At 40.6% G+C, this 18177-nt stretch overlaps 1 protein-coding gene across 1 annotated transcript in view; it reads right to left on the bottom strand.

Annotated features, from left to right (window-relative positions):
• Window positions 1–18177, bottom strand: part of RYR3 (ryanodine receptor 3) — a 524192-nt gene that overhangs the window by 309900 nt on the left and 196115 nt on the right. The window contains exon 3 of the mRNA XM_042989263.1: window positions 16981–17088. Within this exon, the coding sequence (XP_042845197.1) occupies window positions 16981–17088 (108 nt within the window). The remainder of the gene's footprint in view (window positions 1–16980; window positions 17089–18177) is intronic.

Raw genomic sequence — 18177 nt, 5'->3', positions numbered from 1 at the left:
CAGAGGTCTAAGTGTTCCTGCCCCCAAGTAGCTCTCTGTCAAGGAGAACAAAAAGAAGTCTTCTCCGCTGACCTGTGAATGAAAGCTAGAAATTGGATGGCACAAGCACCACTGGATCTATTTTTCTCCCCATTGTGCAGAGAGTAAATTCATCACACTGACACTGGAAGGATAACCTACGAAGACTGACAAGTAAAACCCAACTTCCCTTGAGCTGTAAGAGAAACTCTATGGGCAAGGGAAAGGAGAGATATTAAAATTAGCAGCAGCCATTTGTCGGAGGAGGGGAGCAGCTCAGAAACATGGAATATGGTTCACAATTTGAAAAATATAACCAAAAAACAAAACTCCAACTTCAGTTGTGCTGACCTTTGCCTCCTTTGATGACTGGAGAAAAATCCATCAATCAATCATTTCCCAATGGGTTTGGTAGTTACCCTAATGTGCTGGCTTGGTACTCAAAATAACATGACAAGCAACAAAAAATAAAGCAAATAAAGAAAAAATAAAAAGATCTCATTTTCAATAGCATCAAAAACAATAAAATATTTAGGGTTACGTTTAACCAAGGAGGTGAAAGTTACTTACACTGAGAAGCATATGACATTGATGAAAGAAACCAAAAAAGACACAAACCAGATGTAAAGATGATACCCTGTATTCATGGGTTGGAATAATCCATGTTAAAATGTCTACACTACCCAAAGTCATCTATAGATTCAATGAAATCACTACTGAGGTTCCAATGACATTTTTCACAAAAGTAGAAAAAACAACTTAAAATTTATATAGACCCACAAAAGACCCCAAATAGCTAAAGCAATACTGGGAGAGAAAAACAAAGCAGTAGGCAACACACTTCATGATTTCAAGCTTTATTATAAAGATAAAGTAATCACAACAGTATAGTACTGGCATAAAAACAAATACATAAACCAATGGAACAGAATGGAGAGCTCAAAAACAAACCTACGCATATACAGTCAACTAATATTTGTCAAGGGAGCCAAGAATACTTGATGGAGAAAACACAGCCTGTTCAATAAATGATGCTGGAAAAACTAGATATTTAAATGTAAAAGAACAGAACTAGACCCCTATCTTAAACCACTCACAAAAATTAACTTGAAATGGATTAAAGACTTAAATGTAAGACCTGAAACCATAAAACTCCTAGAAGAAAACAGAGAAAAGCTCCTTGATATAGATTTTGTCAATGATTTTTTGATAGGACACCTAAAACACACGCAACAAAATGAAAAAATAAGCAGGACTACATCAAAAAATTGCACAGCAAAATAACCAACAAAGTGAAAAGGCAACCTACAGAATGGGAGAAAATACTAACAACTCATGCATCTGATAAGGAGTTAATGTCCAAAATGAATAAGGAACTCAAACTCAGTAGCAGAAAACCCTAAATAATCCAACTAAAAATAAGCAAGGGACCCAGGTATCTTTCCAAAGAAGAGATGAAAATGGCCAAGAGATACATGGAAAGGTGTTCAACATCATTCGTCATCAAGGAAATGAAAATCAAAACCACAGTAAGATGTCATCTTACACCTATTGAAATGTCTATCATCTCCCCATACCCCCTGCGCACCCCCCAAAAAAGATCAAATGTTGGCGAGGAGGCAGAGAAAATCAGTACCCTTCATGTACTGTTGGTAGGAATGCAAATTAGTGCAATCACAATGGAAAACAGTATGGAGGTTCCCCAAAAAATTTAAAATAGAACTACCATATGATCCATCAGTGCCATATCAGGGTATCTATCCAAAATAAACGAAATTACTATGTTGAAGAGTTACCTGCACTGCCATGTTCACTGCAATGTTATTTATAACAGTCAAGACATAAAAACAACCTAAGTGTCCACTGACAGTTAAAAAAATTGTGGTGTCTATATACAATGGAATACTATTCAGTCACAAAATGAAGGAAAATCCTGCCATTTGTGACAACATAGATGGACCCTGAGAGCATTATGCTAAGTGAAATAAAACAGAGAAAGATAAAACTATATAATGGAATCTAACAAGAGGCAAACTCCTAGAGAAAGAGATGAGATTTATGGTTACCAGAGTGGGGGTTGGGGAACGGGGAATTAGGTAAAGGTGGTCAAAAGGGACCAACTTCAGTTAGAAGATAAGTCAGTATTGAGGATGTAATGTGTAATATGACTATAGGTAATCCTGCTATATGGCATATTTGAAAGTTGCTGTGAGAGTAAATCCTAAAAGTTTTCATCACAAGGAAACAACAATTTTTAATTTATATGAGACAGTAGATATTAACTAAATTTACCATGGTAATAATGTTACAATATATGTATGTCAAGTCATTATGCTGTATACCTTAAGTTTATACAGTGTTGTATGCCCATTTTATCTCAATAAAACTTAAAAAGAATATTGCAGCTGATCTCTGCTTATTACTCTTACATCTTACAGACTGGGAGAGACTGTAGCTAATGTTCCTCAGAAATCAGAAGAAGCAAACAGGTTATCTAAGAAAGTCAAGTCCAAAGTGAGAGGCAGAGTCTGAGAGACAGATTGACTGACTTGAACCAAGGCAGCTATAAAAATTCCTGGTGACCTCTCCCTGCCTGTTAATCAATATGCATCTATAACTGTTTCTGCAGCTTGAAGAATCAAGGAAGTTCTTCTTTAATATCCTAGACAACAATGCCATGAAACCAGAAGACAGAAAAGGAATATACTAGGTACTCCGTCAGTGTTTTTTAAATATAGAAAGCACAGTGCAGTCAATATAGGTACAGGCGATAGGAAATCTGTTACCTTAAAGGGGAAAAAAACCAGTTTAATAAGAGCTCACGTAAGGCAGGAAAAATTGAGAGGCTGGAATTACATAGGAGATACCATTGTGACCCTTATGGTCTTCAAAAACAGGAAGTACCATTAAGATGCTTGAAGTAATCTCTCTTTTGGTATCACGCTAATATCTCCTCCAGTAGCCATGGCAGAGGCTATGAAGTATGCCTCCCCAACACCAGAGTTTGGTCTCTGACTTATTCCCCATGAAATGGAACCACAGTTGTCCAAATTCATGTGTGTGACAAAAGAATTAAGATGGGTCTGGGCCACCTTGTTGCCATGTGGGAGCAAGGATATTCTCAAAAACATCAGGTGTAATATTCCAAAGGCTAACGTGTGCGGCCTCTGACCAAGCAGACGGGATCTGGGCATCACAGAGAAAATGACGACTGTATTTTGGAATATGCAGGGTATTTGGAGAGAGATGTGGAAAATAAGATGATACTAAAACAAGGACAGCCATGATACATTGTGAGGAAAGGTCACTGTAATGTACAGTTGAGTTTCCAACGGTCTTCAAGTCTTCTCAGTTCAAATTATGATAGTCCTATATTGATGGTATTTTTCAATGACTAGATTATAAAACAAGGACACAAATTAGAAAGACTGTTTAGTTGGTAGGAGAACTCTGGATAACGTGTTTGGCCCTTGCCACTGATTTGTTAACATGGTGACGCCCGCTGTCCCTTACTGATGAACTACCATGGCGATTACCTTTAAAAAAAATCCATTCTGAAAAACTGTAGGGGCTCCATCTGGGACAGAATGCTGTGCAAAGTCTCATGGACTATAAGCTGGACTTTCAGGAGCCGGGTGGCCCTAGCATCAGAGAGGTTGGGGACACTGGGGGTAGGGTGTCATCTCAGCCTGCCCCTGCTCTGGATGGGCAGGGGATGTGTGAGGAAAAGGTGGATTCAGCCCAAGATTCCTTTCCCAGATAAAGTGACTACATTTAGAGTAGATCTTATAAACACTTAAGTCTCTTGGAGGGATAGACACATGCACGTTTGATAAAAACTGGATTATTTGGGACTGGATATACCTGTGTTTGTGCTACAACCTGAAGATAAATTAAAAGTAGCTCTTATTGGATGAAACATAGGTAAATGTCAAGGATGGAAAGGTCTTGATTACTTTGGCACATTTCTCAGGACACTGCAACTGCGATATCACTCTTCAAAAGAAGAGACTGGAAAAATTTAATACAAGAAATGAAAATAAAGTCTGTTTTTCTTCTGTTGGAATTACATTTTAGTAGATTACTACAGGGGAAAATAAATCAAGAAGGGCAGATACAAATAGATTCTTCTCATACAGAGGATAAGTTTGGAAAGACCAGTGCAAGTTGGGGAAATGCTGAGTGATGTCAGCAAAAAGAAAAATACCAAGGTTTATTAACAGAATTAAAATTAAGTTAATATATATTTCTAGAAGTGTACAAGTCCATGAGTGCTGAGGGACAGACAGACAAATGAGGGAAAGGGACCAGCAGGGCTGAGGAGTATTTTGCATTCCTGTGAGCACAAAAAATTAGGTGAAAGGAGTAATCAGTTGGAACTGGACCTCTCAGAACCAGGATTCAGCAGAGTGAAGTTACCATTCCTGGTTGCCATAGGAACAGCTCAATCTAAAAAAGTCTAATAAAAAATTACAAATGAAGTAAATAATGTTAGAGGTGAAGCAACCATGGCCTAGGTAGCACCACTTGGGAGAGTTACAGCAAGGAGTTTATGAGGGATCTGGGCCATAGGTAAAGATTGGGGTTATAAGACTAGGAAATGAAGTTCATTATCAACAGGTCAACCTGAGACTGCCTTCTTAAGAGGGCTTAGAAATACTGCCATCCTACTGTTTCTCCTACCAACTTCGACAAAAATCATGGATTTGTAGATCTCTATCTCTTTACCCTCCATACATCCAAGTGGCTGCCAGCAAGGAGTAATAAACAGGGAAACAGCAGGTGTTCATCCTCCTGGTGACCCAGGTCAATCGCCTGAGGTCAGAAAAGTGTGGCTCCTCCTACTGAGACTTGCCCCCAGGCCCTTTGCATCACCCTGGGGGCCAGGCCTGCCTGGATGGGGTGTGGGCGGAGAACAGGCAATCAACACCACCACAAAATTTACAACTTGGAGGAGAGCAAGAGATTCTGAAATGCATCTTGCTAAGTATTCACCCTCCATTCTCACCATTATTGGAAATCTCTAGAAACACACGAATGGATCCATTTCAAGGCTGAGAGAAAGAATAGGAGTATGAGATAGTATACCATGCCAGGTCATCATTTCCCAAATTTGTACGAATCCTAAAATTGGATAAGGGTTTGCAACAATGTCTCTTTCCCAAGCTGCTATGGGAAAACCCCATGAGGGCAGGTCATAAAGTTGCCAGGGTCATATCATGGGAAGACAGTTTTATAGACTACTGGGGCAAAATACCTGCTTCTCTCCCCTCTGTCACTGGGCAAGAATGGCAAGTAGAGAGTGCTACATTAACTTTGAGAGAGTCAGTGCCACCGCGTTCTCAGCTTGATTAAAGGTGCATCAGTAATTACACTTCAGTACCTGTACCCATTGGTAAGATAAAATTTGAAGATTTCTGGACCCCAGCAATAAATCTCAAATTCCTAATACCAAGTCATAAACTTAAAATAAACTTTTAAAATATATACACAGAAGTTTTTTTTTTTTAAGTACTGCATTCAACTTACTTTTCTAAAATCTCACCAAGAGCCATGAAAACAGGTATTTTCACGAACAGTCCTGCCATGAGTTCCCATCATTGGTCCCAGACCACCCCGACAGCAGGACTCAGGGGAAGAAGGCAGAGGAAGCACCTTCTCATGCCAACTCCCAAAGGCAGTTCTTCAGCAAAAACCTGTTGGGTGCTGGCCACACGGACATGGGAACGGCCCCTAATTCATTCTTTAGAACAACATCTCCATTCTCCTGCCTGCCACCCTCCGCCTCATCAAAGTAGATAAGCAGCAGAAAAATGGGGGTAGAGAACCCAGCCTCCAGCCGCACATCATTAATGACAAGGGAGCAGGCCACTCCTATTAACCCGCCTCTTCCACCTTTCTCTCCATAACAAACACAAAGGATGCACATAACCAGTGTCTAGAAACTCAGAAAATCCCTCCCCCACCCCCACCCCCTCACAACAGAGGTGAGACGTGGAGTTATCTATCCACCAAGAAAGAGAACTACAACCAGCAAGGGCACCAACACTCTGGGTTTCATCAGAACAGAAGTTTTTTAAAGCCAAGAGCTTTCAAGCCAAAACAGGTGTCTGGTGTTTGAGTAAAACTACTTAGAACCTGGAGTTCATAAGAAGAGGTCTTATGGGTTAAAAAAGTTCAAAAGCTGCTATGATTTCAACATCAGGAGCAAAAGTGATAATAAACATAGTGGCCAGTCATTTTGCCCAGTAAGGGCACTTTTTTTTTTTTTTAAAGAAGAAAGCTACCACCTACATGATCACTATAATTTCAACAAAATGAATGAATCGATGAATCAACAAATCAATAAATAAACCCACTTGATAACCATCATCACAAAGACATAATCACAGAAAATAAAAAAGGTAGACTTTTCCATTCATAAAGTAACCTTAATGAGACAATCCCTACATTGTTATTTTCTTGCTGACTTGCAAATCATTTTTCCTAGGCAGACATGGGTCCTGGCACAGTGCCCTATGATGTTTAAGAGCCACTACTGAAGGGGCGGGTGCCTGGGGTGAATCAGTCAATAAAGTGTCTACTCTTGATTTTGGCTCCGGTTGTGATCCCCCGAATCAAGCCCTGGGTAGGGCTCAGCACTGACAGCGCAGAGCCTGCTTGGGATTATCTCTCTCCACCCTTCCCTCTCCCCATCCCTCTCAAAATAAATAAACTTTTTTTTTTTTTAAAGAGCCACTCATGTAGCTTTGAGGCCACATTTTGCTGACAGATGGACAGAGCACCAGCAGAGAGAGGCAGTACAGAGGCCAGAACTCCCAGCTCGTGCTGGCTGGGCACTTTTCCCTCTCCCACCAGCCTGGGTATTGGCACAGCAAACACCAGCAAAACCAGAAGCATCCTGCCATTCCTGCCCTCTGCAGAGCAGGGGCCTTTTTATCCCAAGGGCCCCCTACATCTTGTAGTTCTTATTCTTGCTTTCCATCGGTTCCACTTGATCAAAATGCCAGGTTCTTCCATTCTAAAACCACACCGTTGTAATGGTAGGGTGGGGGTGCTAGCAACAGGGTTTTTTACTCCACTGAGGACTGGAATGCCAGTTGAGATCTCTGGAACCAAGACAATTTTTCTTCACCAGAATATCTACATAGGTGCTTTCATTAAACTTTCATGAAAGGGAAATAAGCTGGAGGCTTTTCTAGTTCATTCGGTTCCCCCTACAAATATATAATTTAAACGCTGGTAGCTGTTAAAAAGTAAATTACACGATCAAAGGAAAAGTCTAATAAATAAACTGAGAGGTTTCTATTCTCCCAGGATTTCTTGAATTTCAAATGTGCTTCATTTTTAAGAGGTAAGCAAGGGTTTTAACCCAAAACATTTCCCCTAAATTCAAATATCATTAAAAAAAATTTTTTTTATGTTTATTCATTTTGAAAGACAGCACAAGCAAGGGTGGGGCAGAGAGAAAGGGGGACACAGAATCTGAAGCAGGCTCCAGGCTCTGAGCTGTCAGCAAGAGGCCGATGCAGGGCTTGAACTCACGAACGGCAAGATAATGACCTGAGCCGAAGTTGGACGCTCAACTGACTGAGCCACCCAGGCGCCCCAATTCAAATGTCATTTGGAATTAAAACACGTTTCTAAAAATGCAGCTGAAATCCATTTTTACAACCCATCTCTACCCCTGCCCCCCAACTAAACAGTTATTTTTTAAAACCTTCAACAAAATCTTTCATCAACACCCCCCACAAGAATGCAACTATACACTTAACAGTATGGGCTAGAGAAAGCTTAGCTGCCCCAATCCCTCCTCACTCCTCTAAGAAACTTTAATAAAAACGTTTAATTTTTTATTGCAAATTAAAATGTAAGAAAACACAACATGGCACGAGAAATGACCTTTGGTTCAGCCATGGAGAAAAAGCTCAAGCTTTCTAAGATGACTGAGGTCATTACGACAAGACTAGACTAACAGAGCGTCAAATGTCAACAGCAAGAATGGCAAGAACTCCAGGGTTTGTGTGACATTAGCAAGGCTGAATGTTATCACATTTGCAAAACACCACCAGGATCGCACAGCCATATCGATTTTAAATATGAGGCACCCGACTCAGAGTGAAAACATTTCCCCCAAGAAAAGGCAATTCCACTAAAGCTGAAGCACTATATTCGGGAAAGAGGAGGAGGATTTGATCCTCTGGAACTTTAAAAATTCATTCTATGGGTTCTTTCACTTGAAAATGCTTCTATTCAGGATATGAAGAAACGTAAAAAGCTAGTTAACCTTAATGGTTGTTCCTAATTGTTGAAATTAACATTTCATTCTTCCGCTGGTTCATTTTGGGGATTGGATGAAAAAGGGAGAGACCATTCAACTAGCTTTTTCCATTTTTACGATGAATTCCAGCTCTACGGAAAAGCAGAACTGGAATCGCATCATGGCACCAGAAGAGAGTGGAAGCACCGAGAAGCTGGCATTGAGGTAAGGCTGCACACTTCTGTCACTTCACCAAGTTCAAGCCTATGGCCACAGGCCATCCAGACCACACGCAGAATAAAAAAGGAGACTTGGAAAACTTTTCAACGTCTTAAAGGAGGAAAATGACTCCGCAGGCGACCCATTCTCCTAATTGCAGAGTGGCAGTTTAACAAGCTGCTTGACAATTAATTTTTAAGTATGCAGCCACGTCTAATTCCACAAGATTGAAGTGTGTGGTGCACAGGGTGGTTTTTTTTTTGTTTGTTGGTTGGTTTTAATTGCAGAGGCACAAATAATGGAGATTGCTCTGAACACTCACACGTGAGAAGCTCAGTTCATTACAAATAAGCTGGCGTCAGTTGTCCATTCAAAGTACACGTATATTAAAAGAGTGAAGGGGCGCCTGGGTGGCTCAGTCGGTTAAGCGTCCGACTTTAGCTCAGGTCACGATCTCACGGTCCGTGCTGACAGCTCAGAGCCTGGAGCCTGCTTCCGATTCTGTGCCTCCCTCTCTCTCTGCCCCTCCCCCGTTCATGCTCTGTCTGTCTCAAAAATAAATAAACGTTAAAAAAAAAAATTTAAAGGAGTGAATAACATACCCATTCCGATAGGTCACTGAGCTAGCAAAATCAAAAACAAAACAGTAAATGGATATTTTAGTGTATGAAATTCTTGCAAAAGCTTTCAAGCAATTTGAGGAGTCAACAGATGTTTACTGTAGGAAAAAGAAAAAAAAAACAGTGAGAATAAAGGGGGTGGATTTCCCGCCTAGTGAGTATGTGGTTATTTGAGCTAGAAGTTAAGCAGTGGCATCAGATGTAGAAGTTTGTGTTCACTTCTTCCCCCTGGTACAGTGCTGGTGTCTTCAAGAAACTAGCAAGCAGCATGCTACAGCCAAACTTTGTGGGCAGCACTTTTTCATAATTACATTTACATAAGAAAATCCAGGGGCACCTGGGTGGCTCAGTCAGTTAAGCATGCGACTTCAGCTCAGGTGATGATCTCATGGTCTGTGGGTTCAAGACCTGTGTTGGGCTCTGTGCCGACAGCTCAGAGCTTGGAGCCTGCCTCAGAGTCTGTGTTTCCCTCTCTCTCTCTGCCCCTCCCCTGCTCATGCTCTGTCTCCATCTCTCAAAAATGAATGTTAAAAGAAAAAAAGAAAAAATCCACCCAAACAAAAAGGTCAGTACCCACATCAGACAAATTTCAAACTTCTTTTTCTTTGAAATACTGCAAACAAGCGTTTGGACTTTCTTTTAAAACCAAAGAGGTACTTTCTTGCCATCAACTAAGGTCTTGTAGATGGCATATTTTAACTGGATACCATGTTATCAAAAGGCCAGTTCAAAAATGAATTATGAGTTGTCTGCATACATTATCATAACCATCAGCTTATCAGAGAAGCATTAAAATCCATTATATTAGCATAAAATCCTAAAATCATAGCGTAACATGTGAGAAAATTGTAAGAAGAGGAGAAAAGGAGCAAGAATGGTGATATACGTTTCGTGACAATTTGGTCTGTGAAAAAACATATTCAAAACCTTAGTTTGAAGGCCTCTCATTATTATTTAATTTCTGAAAAGAGCATCTGGCTCCTTGAAGAAAGACATTGTGTCAAAACTACAGACTACATCCCATATCCGTCCAAAAGAAAATTTATAGGAGATTCAAAAAAAAAAAAAGATTAAAATTATAGAGTCATCACTTTATGCTTTAGGGGTGCTGTCTTAGGCAGAGTTTTGAACATCCTTTGTTCACATGAAGGTAGAAAGAGAATGAACACATGGATTCAAATCTAACTAAAATTATGGGAGCCGGGTCTCAAAAGCAGTGGCTAACACAAACAGGTTAATATTTCCACAGCTCATCAGTGATGGGCTACATATAGTCACTAGGACACTCCAGATGAAGTGAGTGGCAACGTTTTTCCTTGGTGCAGGGCAACCTCCGTAGGCAGGGGACAGGTCTCTTGCATCCAGGTGGTGTCAAATAGTTAAGAGCTGGTGAAACCAAAGCCCAGAGAAGGTAGGAGATTTACCATAGTCAGACTTCTGGTTGGTTAGCAGAGCCAGGATGATGCCTAAACTTCCTGCCTCCCAGGTTCCTCCCCTAAACAGGCTGCCTCTAGGGAGCAAATCTGAATGAACTCTAATGCCGGACAGATTTGAAAGAGTAGTTTGTTGTTTGTTTTTTTTTTTTCAATATATGAAGTTTATTGTCAAATTGGTTTCCATACAACACCCAGTGCTCATCCCAAAAGGTGCCTTCCTCAATACCCATCCCCCACCCTCCCCTCCCTCCCACCCCCCATCAACCCTCAGTTGGTTCTGTTTTTAAGAGTTGAAAGAGTAGTTTTGACATATAACCTCCCGCGGGCTTTTGCATGTAGCGTTATTCTGCCCAGTAGAGGTAGTTATGTTTTTAAATACAAAAATATTATTTTTGTAGAAGGTATGGACAACCAGCTGTAAGGGAAAATAGAAAGGGAAGCATCCAAAATCAGAATGTTATTTTTTCTTCACTTCCAAAGAAAAAGCAGGGGCAAGCCAAGTAAAAATGTAATACCGTGGCATCCTGTTCTCACTAATGAGGCAGTAGACAGGGTGTTAACATTCCCAAGATGAAACAGACAGGCAGGCACTGGCACTGGGGTGGGGGTGGGGCCAGAGTCCCAGGGTGGGCACCTCCCCAGGAGGTCCCTGGGGACCCTGAAGTAGTGGCTTTTACCAAATCGTGCAAAGGAAGGTCATACTTGAATACCTAATGGGGCTGTTTTGGTGTATCCTCGCTACCCTGACTTTATGGCATATGAGGGCAGATCCTACGACTTACCGGATAATACACGCAGAAGTGACTATAGTTTTTCTCCAAAGGAAAGCTTACGCACTATTGCAAAGGTGCAATTAATGCCTCCTGTTAGATTTGATTCGTGAAATGATTTCTCTCTTTTAAAAAATGTAGTCTTGAAAGAAAGGTCAATGGGGATGAGGTTTAGTTAGAACTGGGTACATCGTTCCTCCGTCTTGTTCCCTCTCCATACATATACCAAAATACATTCTCATTCTGGCTCTTTTCTGACAAGTATGAAAGGAAGGCAACAATCTCAGACTGAGAGGCTAAATCTCGATGATGGGGTATCCCTTCCCTTCTATAACACAGAAATGGTGTGAACTCAGGGCCCCAGGAATAAAGGGGTAAGGATCCTATTAGTCTTCTTCATTCTGGATGAGTTCAAGATTTCTAAATCTGGGCACAGCTCGAGTTCAAACTTTACTCAAGGGGCTCCTAACTCCTCTCATCAGCATCTTTTTTGATTTATTTGCTCATCACCTAACAATCCCCGGGTATCTTTCGCAGATTCTTAGAAAATGATGTTGTCACTTTTCTGTGACTTTATAAAATGGATGCATGTTCTGAACTTGACCACAAGGTAAGTATCTCATGACATGTACTTTAATGACCTTTACATGAAGATAGCATAATGTAAGATTAAATCTCACTGCTGGTTATAAGGGCATATAAGGAGACAATCCCTAGATTCTGAGACAGCCGAGGCTCATCCTCCTCGGACGCAACAACTGTGTCACACACCACACATGTGCATTTCTCTAGCAGCTGTGTTGAGGGTAGTAGTCCCACTCTAAAGGCAGGGGCAAATGAAAGAAGCCTGAGGCTCCTTTCAGAGTTAGTGGGACTATCACCTAAGTAATATGGGAAATTAAAGGACTACCTCTCAGTGACGCTATCTGTGAGAAAAGCTCTTGCAGAAGCAATATTTTTCCAGGTCACATTTCCCAATCAAGGTTGAAAGAATGATTGTGTAAGGGTACCTGGGTGGCTCAGTCTCTTAAGCAGCTGACTTCAGCTCAGGTCATGATCTCGCAGTTTGTGAGTTTGAGCCCCACATGGGGATCTGTGCTGACAGCTCAGAACCTGGAGCCTGCTTCAGATTCAGTGTCTCCTCTCTCTGCCCCTTGCCTGCTCACATTCTGTCTCTCACTCAAAAATAAATAAACATTAAAAATTTTTTGGGAGTGCCTGGGTGGCTCAGTCGGTTAAGCGGCCGACTTCAGCTCAGGTCATGATCTCGCGGTCTGAGTTCGAGCCACGCGTCAGGCTCTGTGCTGACAGCTCAGAGCCTGGAGCCTGTTTCACATTCTGTGTCTCCCTCTCTCTCTGACCCTCCCCATTCATGCTCTGTCTTTCTCTGTCTCAAAAATAAATAAACGTTAAAAAAACATTTTTAAAAAATAAAAATAAAAATAAAAATTTTTTTAAAAGGCTGATTGTATGTTAGCCTCCTAGACATTTTAGCAACTAAAGTCAAGCATGATCTTATGTGCTCATGACATTATGTGTTCGGTCTTATATAAAGTGTAACATTAATATGGCAATAGTAACATTAATGCATTTTACATGTCTTTTTTTTTTTTTTAAGTAGAAGTCTAACAATGATTAAGTTTTAGAGAAAATGAGAGCCCTTATCAGAAGGAGGGCAGCTGGTAATTATATTAATCAAGGCCTTTCATTTTTAGAAGCATTATGCCCATTCGTGTCAAAACCCACTTGGAACTTCTATGCACCCGGTTATGTAGCACAGCCCTCTCCTTCCTGTGAGGCATCCAAATATGAAAGGAGGGAGTGGAACAGAGATGAAGAGAAACCAATATACATATTCAGCCCTTGTAGAGATTTCTCTCATTTACTTTTCACCCAACACTATGAGGTAGGTTGCATTCTGAAGATTCAGAAAGTAAGGTAATTTGCCCTGGAGCTCACCTGGACTGAAAACACATCTACCTGATTCTAAAGACTGACTTGTTCTCACTGCAAATTTCTGAGGGATGGTGGGATTGAGGGCTCAGAGGGAGATGGTAACATCTCTTTTAGTGCCATGTCCTGCTGAAAGTGGCTGGGTATTTCATATACTGTAGGTCCAATCAATCAATCAAAAATGTTAAAGCATTTTAATATTTGTATGCAGGGATTCTATCTCAAACTCCAGTCATTTAGTTGGCCACAGGGCCAACATGTGTCTCTTGGTAATTTTCTCCTGAATAAAATTAGATAGGATTTAATCACAGTCAAATTGACCCATAGATGAATTTAGCTAGGGTGGACTCTGGGGGCACCAAACATTCTCTGCCTCCAAATCCTCATCATTTATTCTCCTTTTCAACATAAAGCTGGGTCCCACATGCTACTTGCTATAGCTACAGACACTTCAATAACAAACTCTATTGTTAAACAAAGCTGGACACCTTTGTTTTCTTTATTAGCAAGGGGAATTGCTGTAGAATTATAAATCCTTGCAAAAAGACTTCTGTACGCTCATCATGTGAATAAACAAACAACCAAAGTCATTTTTAAACATGTTCAGTTGCTGCACACCAGTGAACAGACACACCACACAAGGACCAATTTATGGCTAGAAGGAAAAATTACACTCTTCAAAGCATCCCATTTGGTGGCAGTCATGATCATTAGTGAAAGTAATATCTATTTAAAAGCAGTAAATGCCTATTTCCAAACAGAATGGACTGGCATACAAAGGAAGCGTCATCCCACTCAAGCATCCCCAGGCTTCCCAGAGAATCATTATGGTCTGTCATGTTAACTCACTTCCTTTTTTTTTTTCCCCTCTCCTGTTTTTCTTTTTTTTCCCCTGCTGAGTATCATCATCTAAAATAAAATTAAGTACTAATAGTAAATGTGCACAGCAATCACTTCAGGAAAGCAAAACAATCAGACTCAAGAGGTTATATAAAAATACTCTTTCTCATGGTAAAGATCAAGAGCCCAGATGGAATTGTGACAACATTCCAAGAGGGTTACAGGAGCTGAGCTGAAGCTGTTATCCAGGTGACTAATTAAAAGAACCACCAACAAATAATAACGTCTTAATAATTTCAAGAGTACCATCTCCCATCTATCTGTACTCCAGCTCCCCTTTCAAGTCCCTTCCTTCCAGCTCTAAAATTGCTAGTCAAGGATGATGGTGAGGATAATAATAAATGTGTCAAGATGACAAAAAACTATTATAGTCTCTGTTTGGTAAAACAGCACAAAAAGGTGACATGACACACAGGAAATTTCAGAGTCTGACCCAACATGGTGATCAACGAATATTTAGTAATAAATACTGTGTATCATTTATTTTGGACTCAAGTTTTCAAAGAGAATGAATCACCCAGTAAGATTTAATGTACTGGTTTTTGAATATGGTAAATTAAAGACGGCCCCTGAAATATATAATTCTATTGAGTAAACTTCTCCTACAACATGGCTGGTCTTTAAGGTAGGTCTTATTTGTATGCTCCAAAACTAAGTAGTCACTGTTACCAAGAGTCTTCATATTCTCTTCAGAAAATGAATTGCTATGTATGCTTCTTTAAGACAGACCAAGTTAAGACTGTAACTTAGGTGCACGGCAATAAAGAAGAGGAAGGATTACAACCAGAACTTCTGAATGTACTTTGTCATGCTAAATGAAAGAGTCCTTTCAAATACACTTTTTACCAAATCTGGATAAAAGAATGCCCAAGAGATAATTCTCCAGTTAACATAGCATCTATCTTCCCAGTTTCTATCCTTGGGCCGTAAGTAGGCAGAGTCTAGCTGATCTTGGTTGAAACTCAAAGTGGTACTATTCCAAATCAACCAGCTCCTCCTCACCAAAGAGGTCTATAAATGATGAGTTGTTAGTTTTGGAAAAAGAATGAGGAATTAAAAATTGATTTGTTCCACTGAGCTGAAGGGCATATGTCTATGGAGGAAAGCATGGGTACTAAGGTCAATGAGAGGGGGAAGTAAACACAGACTTCAGTGAACATCCAAAGAACAAAAACTCACCTGTGTTAATGCTCTACAGTACAAAACAAAGCTATTCTCGGGTGGCTGACAAAAGCATCTTATTTTAAACCACAAGAGTGAAGAATCACAAACACTGGTGTTAAGGACCCTAAGAAACAAATTAAACATTCTAATTTTATAGGTGACAACACTATGGCTCCAAGAGATGATAAGACTTGTGTAAGATCATATTAAATGCTGGAAGATGACCCACATGTAAATACCGATTCCATTGAGTCTATGATCATCATCTCTTTTACCATAAAGGACACATTTCCTTATTATGTATGAGTTCATTTGAGTCAAGTGAGAATAAACTGTGCTAGGTACTACAAATTGTTCCTATCTACATGCAGTTTACTCCCCAGTACAGGATGCAGAAAATTGGACTTGCAGTTACAGTACAGAATAAGAACTATTTACTCCCTGTTGCTCAAGCAAGGGCACGCATCCCAGACTTCTGGGGTCAATAAAGGCTTCTCAATAGATCTAATATTCAAACTGGTTCCTTGAAGGCAAAGTAGAGATTTTACAGGGGCAGAGAAACAGGAGGAGGAAGCTGTTCTAACAGGAGGGGGTAGCAGACACACAGGATCAGAGGCAAAAGAGTGCTGCTATGTTAGAGGAAGTGAAAGGAATTCAATATGGCTGGAACACTGAGTGCCTGGGGGGAAGTGGTGAGGGACAGGGCAGGAAAGGTGAGCAGGGTGAACAAATCCAGAAAGCCTTTTTGTCTAGTTAAGGAATTTAGACTTTTTCTCAAGATAATGGGAAGACAAAGAGTTTTAAAACAGGGAAGTAAAATGATTAGATCTGCATTTTGGAAAGAACATTAGGATAGCTCAATGAAATAGAATGGCAGCACAGGGGTGCATGTGTGGTTAGGTATAAAAGAAATCAAAGCAGTTAGTAAGCTGTTGGTGTAGTCTGGAAGACAGGATAGTCATCTAGTGCAATATCTGAGGGGGATGGAAAGAGATATTTGTATTTGAGATATTCAGGCCACAGAATTAAAATACCCGATGATAAATAGATACAAATTGATGTGGGTCATTTGAGAAAGAATCAAAATTATTCTGAAGTCTGTGATCAAAGACCTTCTGACACGGGAGCTATGGAGTACAGTCCCTCAGTTTTATAGTCAGGGACCATTCTTCTAACAATAGAAAGTCAAGACAGCTCTATATTTTTTCATCATAAATGAAACTGTGGAGTCCCGGAAGGCAAAGACTGAATTCTACAGGATACTTCATTGGGGCAGTCATAAGCCTCTGATGAGACTTTCCCAAGAAAAAAGAACTGCCCAACAAGCACCCTCCATCTCAACGCCCTTCTCACATTTTCTGGCGGATCATGGGTTAGGAAAGAGGAGTAGGTTCAATGTCCTATGGCCTGCGTATGCAGCGTAAACGGTGATATCTTCCATTTTCTGGTGGACGTTGGTTAATCCAAAGGAAGCAGGATTAGGGGTGGTCAATAAAAGAAATCAAACACAGAAAGATTTATGTGGATCAGCTCAAGGTCCTAAGGTTTTCCAGTTCAAAACTGGAGGAATGAAATGAAGTATGTACTTTTGGGCTACGGTGTGTCCCAATCCCCATTTAGGATGTAAATCAGGTACTCACCCCTTCGCCGCCATTTTCACCTGTATTGGCAAGCATTTCCTGCAGAGCTCTCACAGAGAGGGACTGTTCCAGCACAAAATTGCAGACGCAGAGATCTGGAGGAACATACTGTGGGAATAAAACCAGAATGAGGATACCTACTCATATCAGTAGGGGACCAATCACACAATAACATCTCAAGGGCAAAAAGCCTATGAATCAAAGTGACAGGTGGGTGGGTGGGTGGGTGGGTGGATGGATGAATAGGAATATAAAAGGTAGCCTTCTCTTATTCAAGTTAAGATGGGTTTCAAGCTGAATTCTAAAGGATGAGGAGAAGAAAATGTCTAAGTCTCAAGGAAACAGTGACCAAGATGTCAGGAGCAACTTCAGTGAGGCTGGTAGTACACATAGAAGAACACACATACAGCCTTGCTGAAGAAGGCAAAGTAAAGATATACTGATCTATACTGATGCCTGAGTAGGACCAAAGGAAGAGGGCCACTGAGATATCATTCACAATAATTTGTAAGAGGACAGTGGACACACCACAGTGTGGCTCTAGACAGTAGTGACACGATAGGTAATCTATTTACTTGTTAAGAAAACCTGGATACTGGGGTGCCTGGGTGCCTCAGCGGGTTGAGTGTCTGACTCTTGGTTTCATCTTGGGTCATGGTCCCACAGTTTGTGGGTTTTAGCCCTGCATCAGGCTGTGCACTGGCAGTGCAGAGCCTGCATGGGGTTCTCTCTCTCTCCACCCTTCCCCTGCGCGCGCGCTCTCTCTCTCTCTCTCTCTCTCTCTCTCTCTCTCTCTCTCTCTCTCTCTCTCAACATAAATAAAAGAAAAAGAAAAAAGAAAACCTGGATGCTGCACTATAAAAAGGGGCATTAGGGGGATTAAGAGCTATATAAATATAATTCTGAACAAGAAATGTCCAGAACTAAAAGAACTGATGGCCCCTACAACAATCATTCTAATTTATTATGTGCTCCAGTGATATTAATATTTGTACTTGTTCTGGAACATTTGTCAACAATAGTTAAAGACAGCCTTTGCTGCATACTGACTAGTAATAGCTAATGCTCACTGACTATTTTCTCTGTGCCAGGCCCTGTTTTAGGTGCTTTGAATATATTAGCCCATTTAATCCTTACAACCACCCTGTATGATAGGAATTATTCACATTCCAGTTTACAGCCAAGGAAACTAAGGAA

The sequence above is a fragment of the Panthera tigris genome, chromosome B3, assembly GCF_018350195.1.
Source record: "Panthera tigris isolate Pti1 chromosome B3, P.tigris_Pti1_mat1.1, whole genome shotgun sequence".
Taxonomy (NCBI): Eukaryota; Metazoa; Chordata; class Mammalia; order Carnivora; family Felidae; genus Panthera; species Panthera tigris.
The sequence above is the reverse complement of the archived record's forward strand: the minus strand, read 5'-3'. Positions and strand labels throughout refer to the sequence as shown.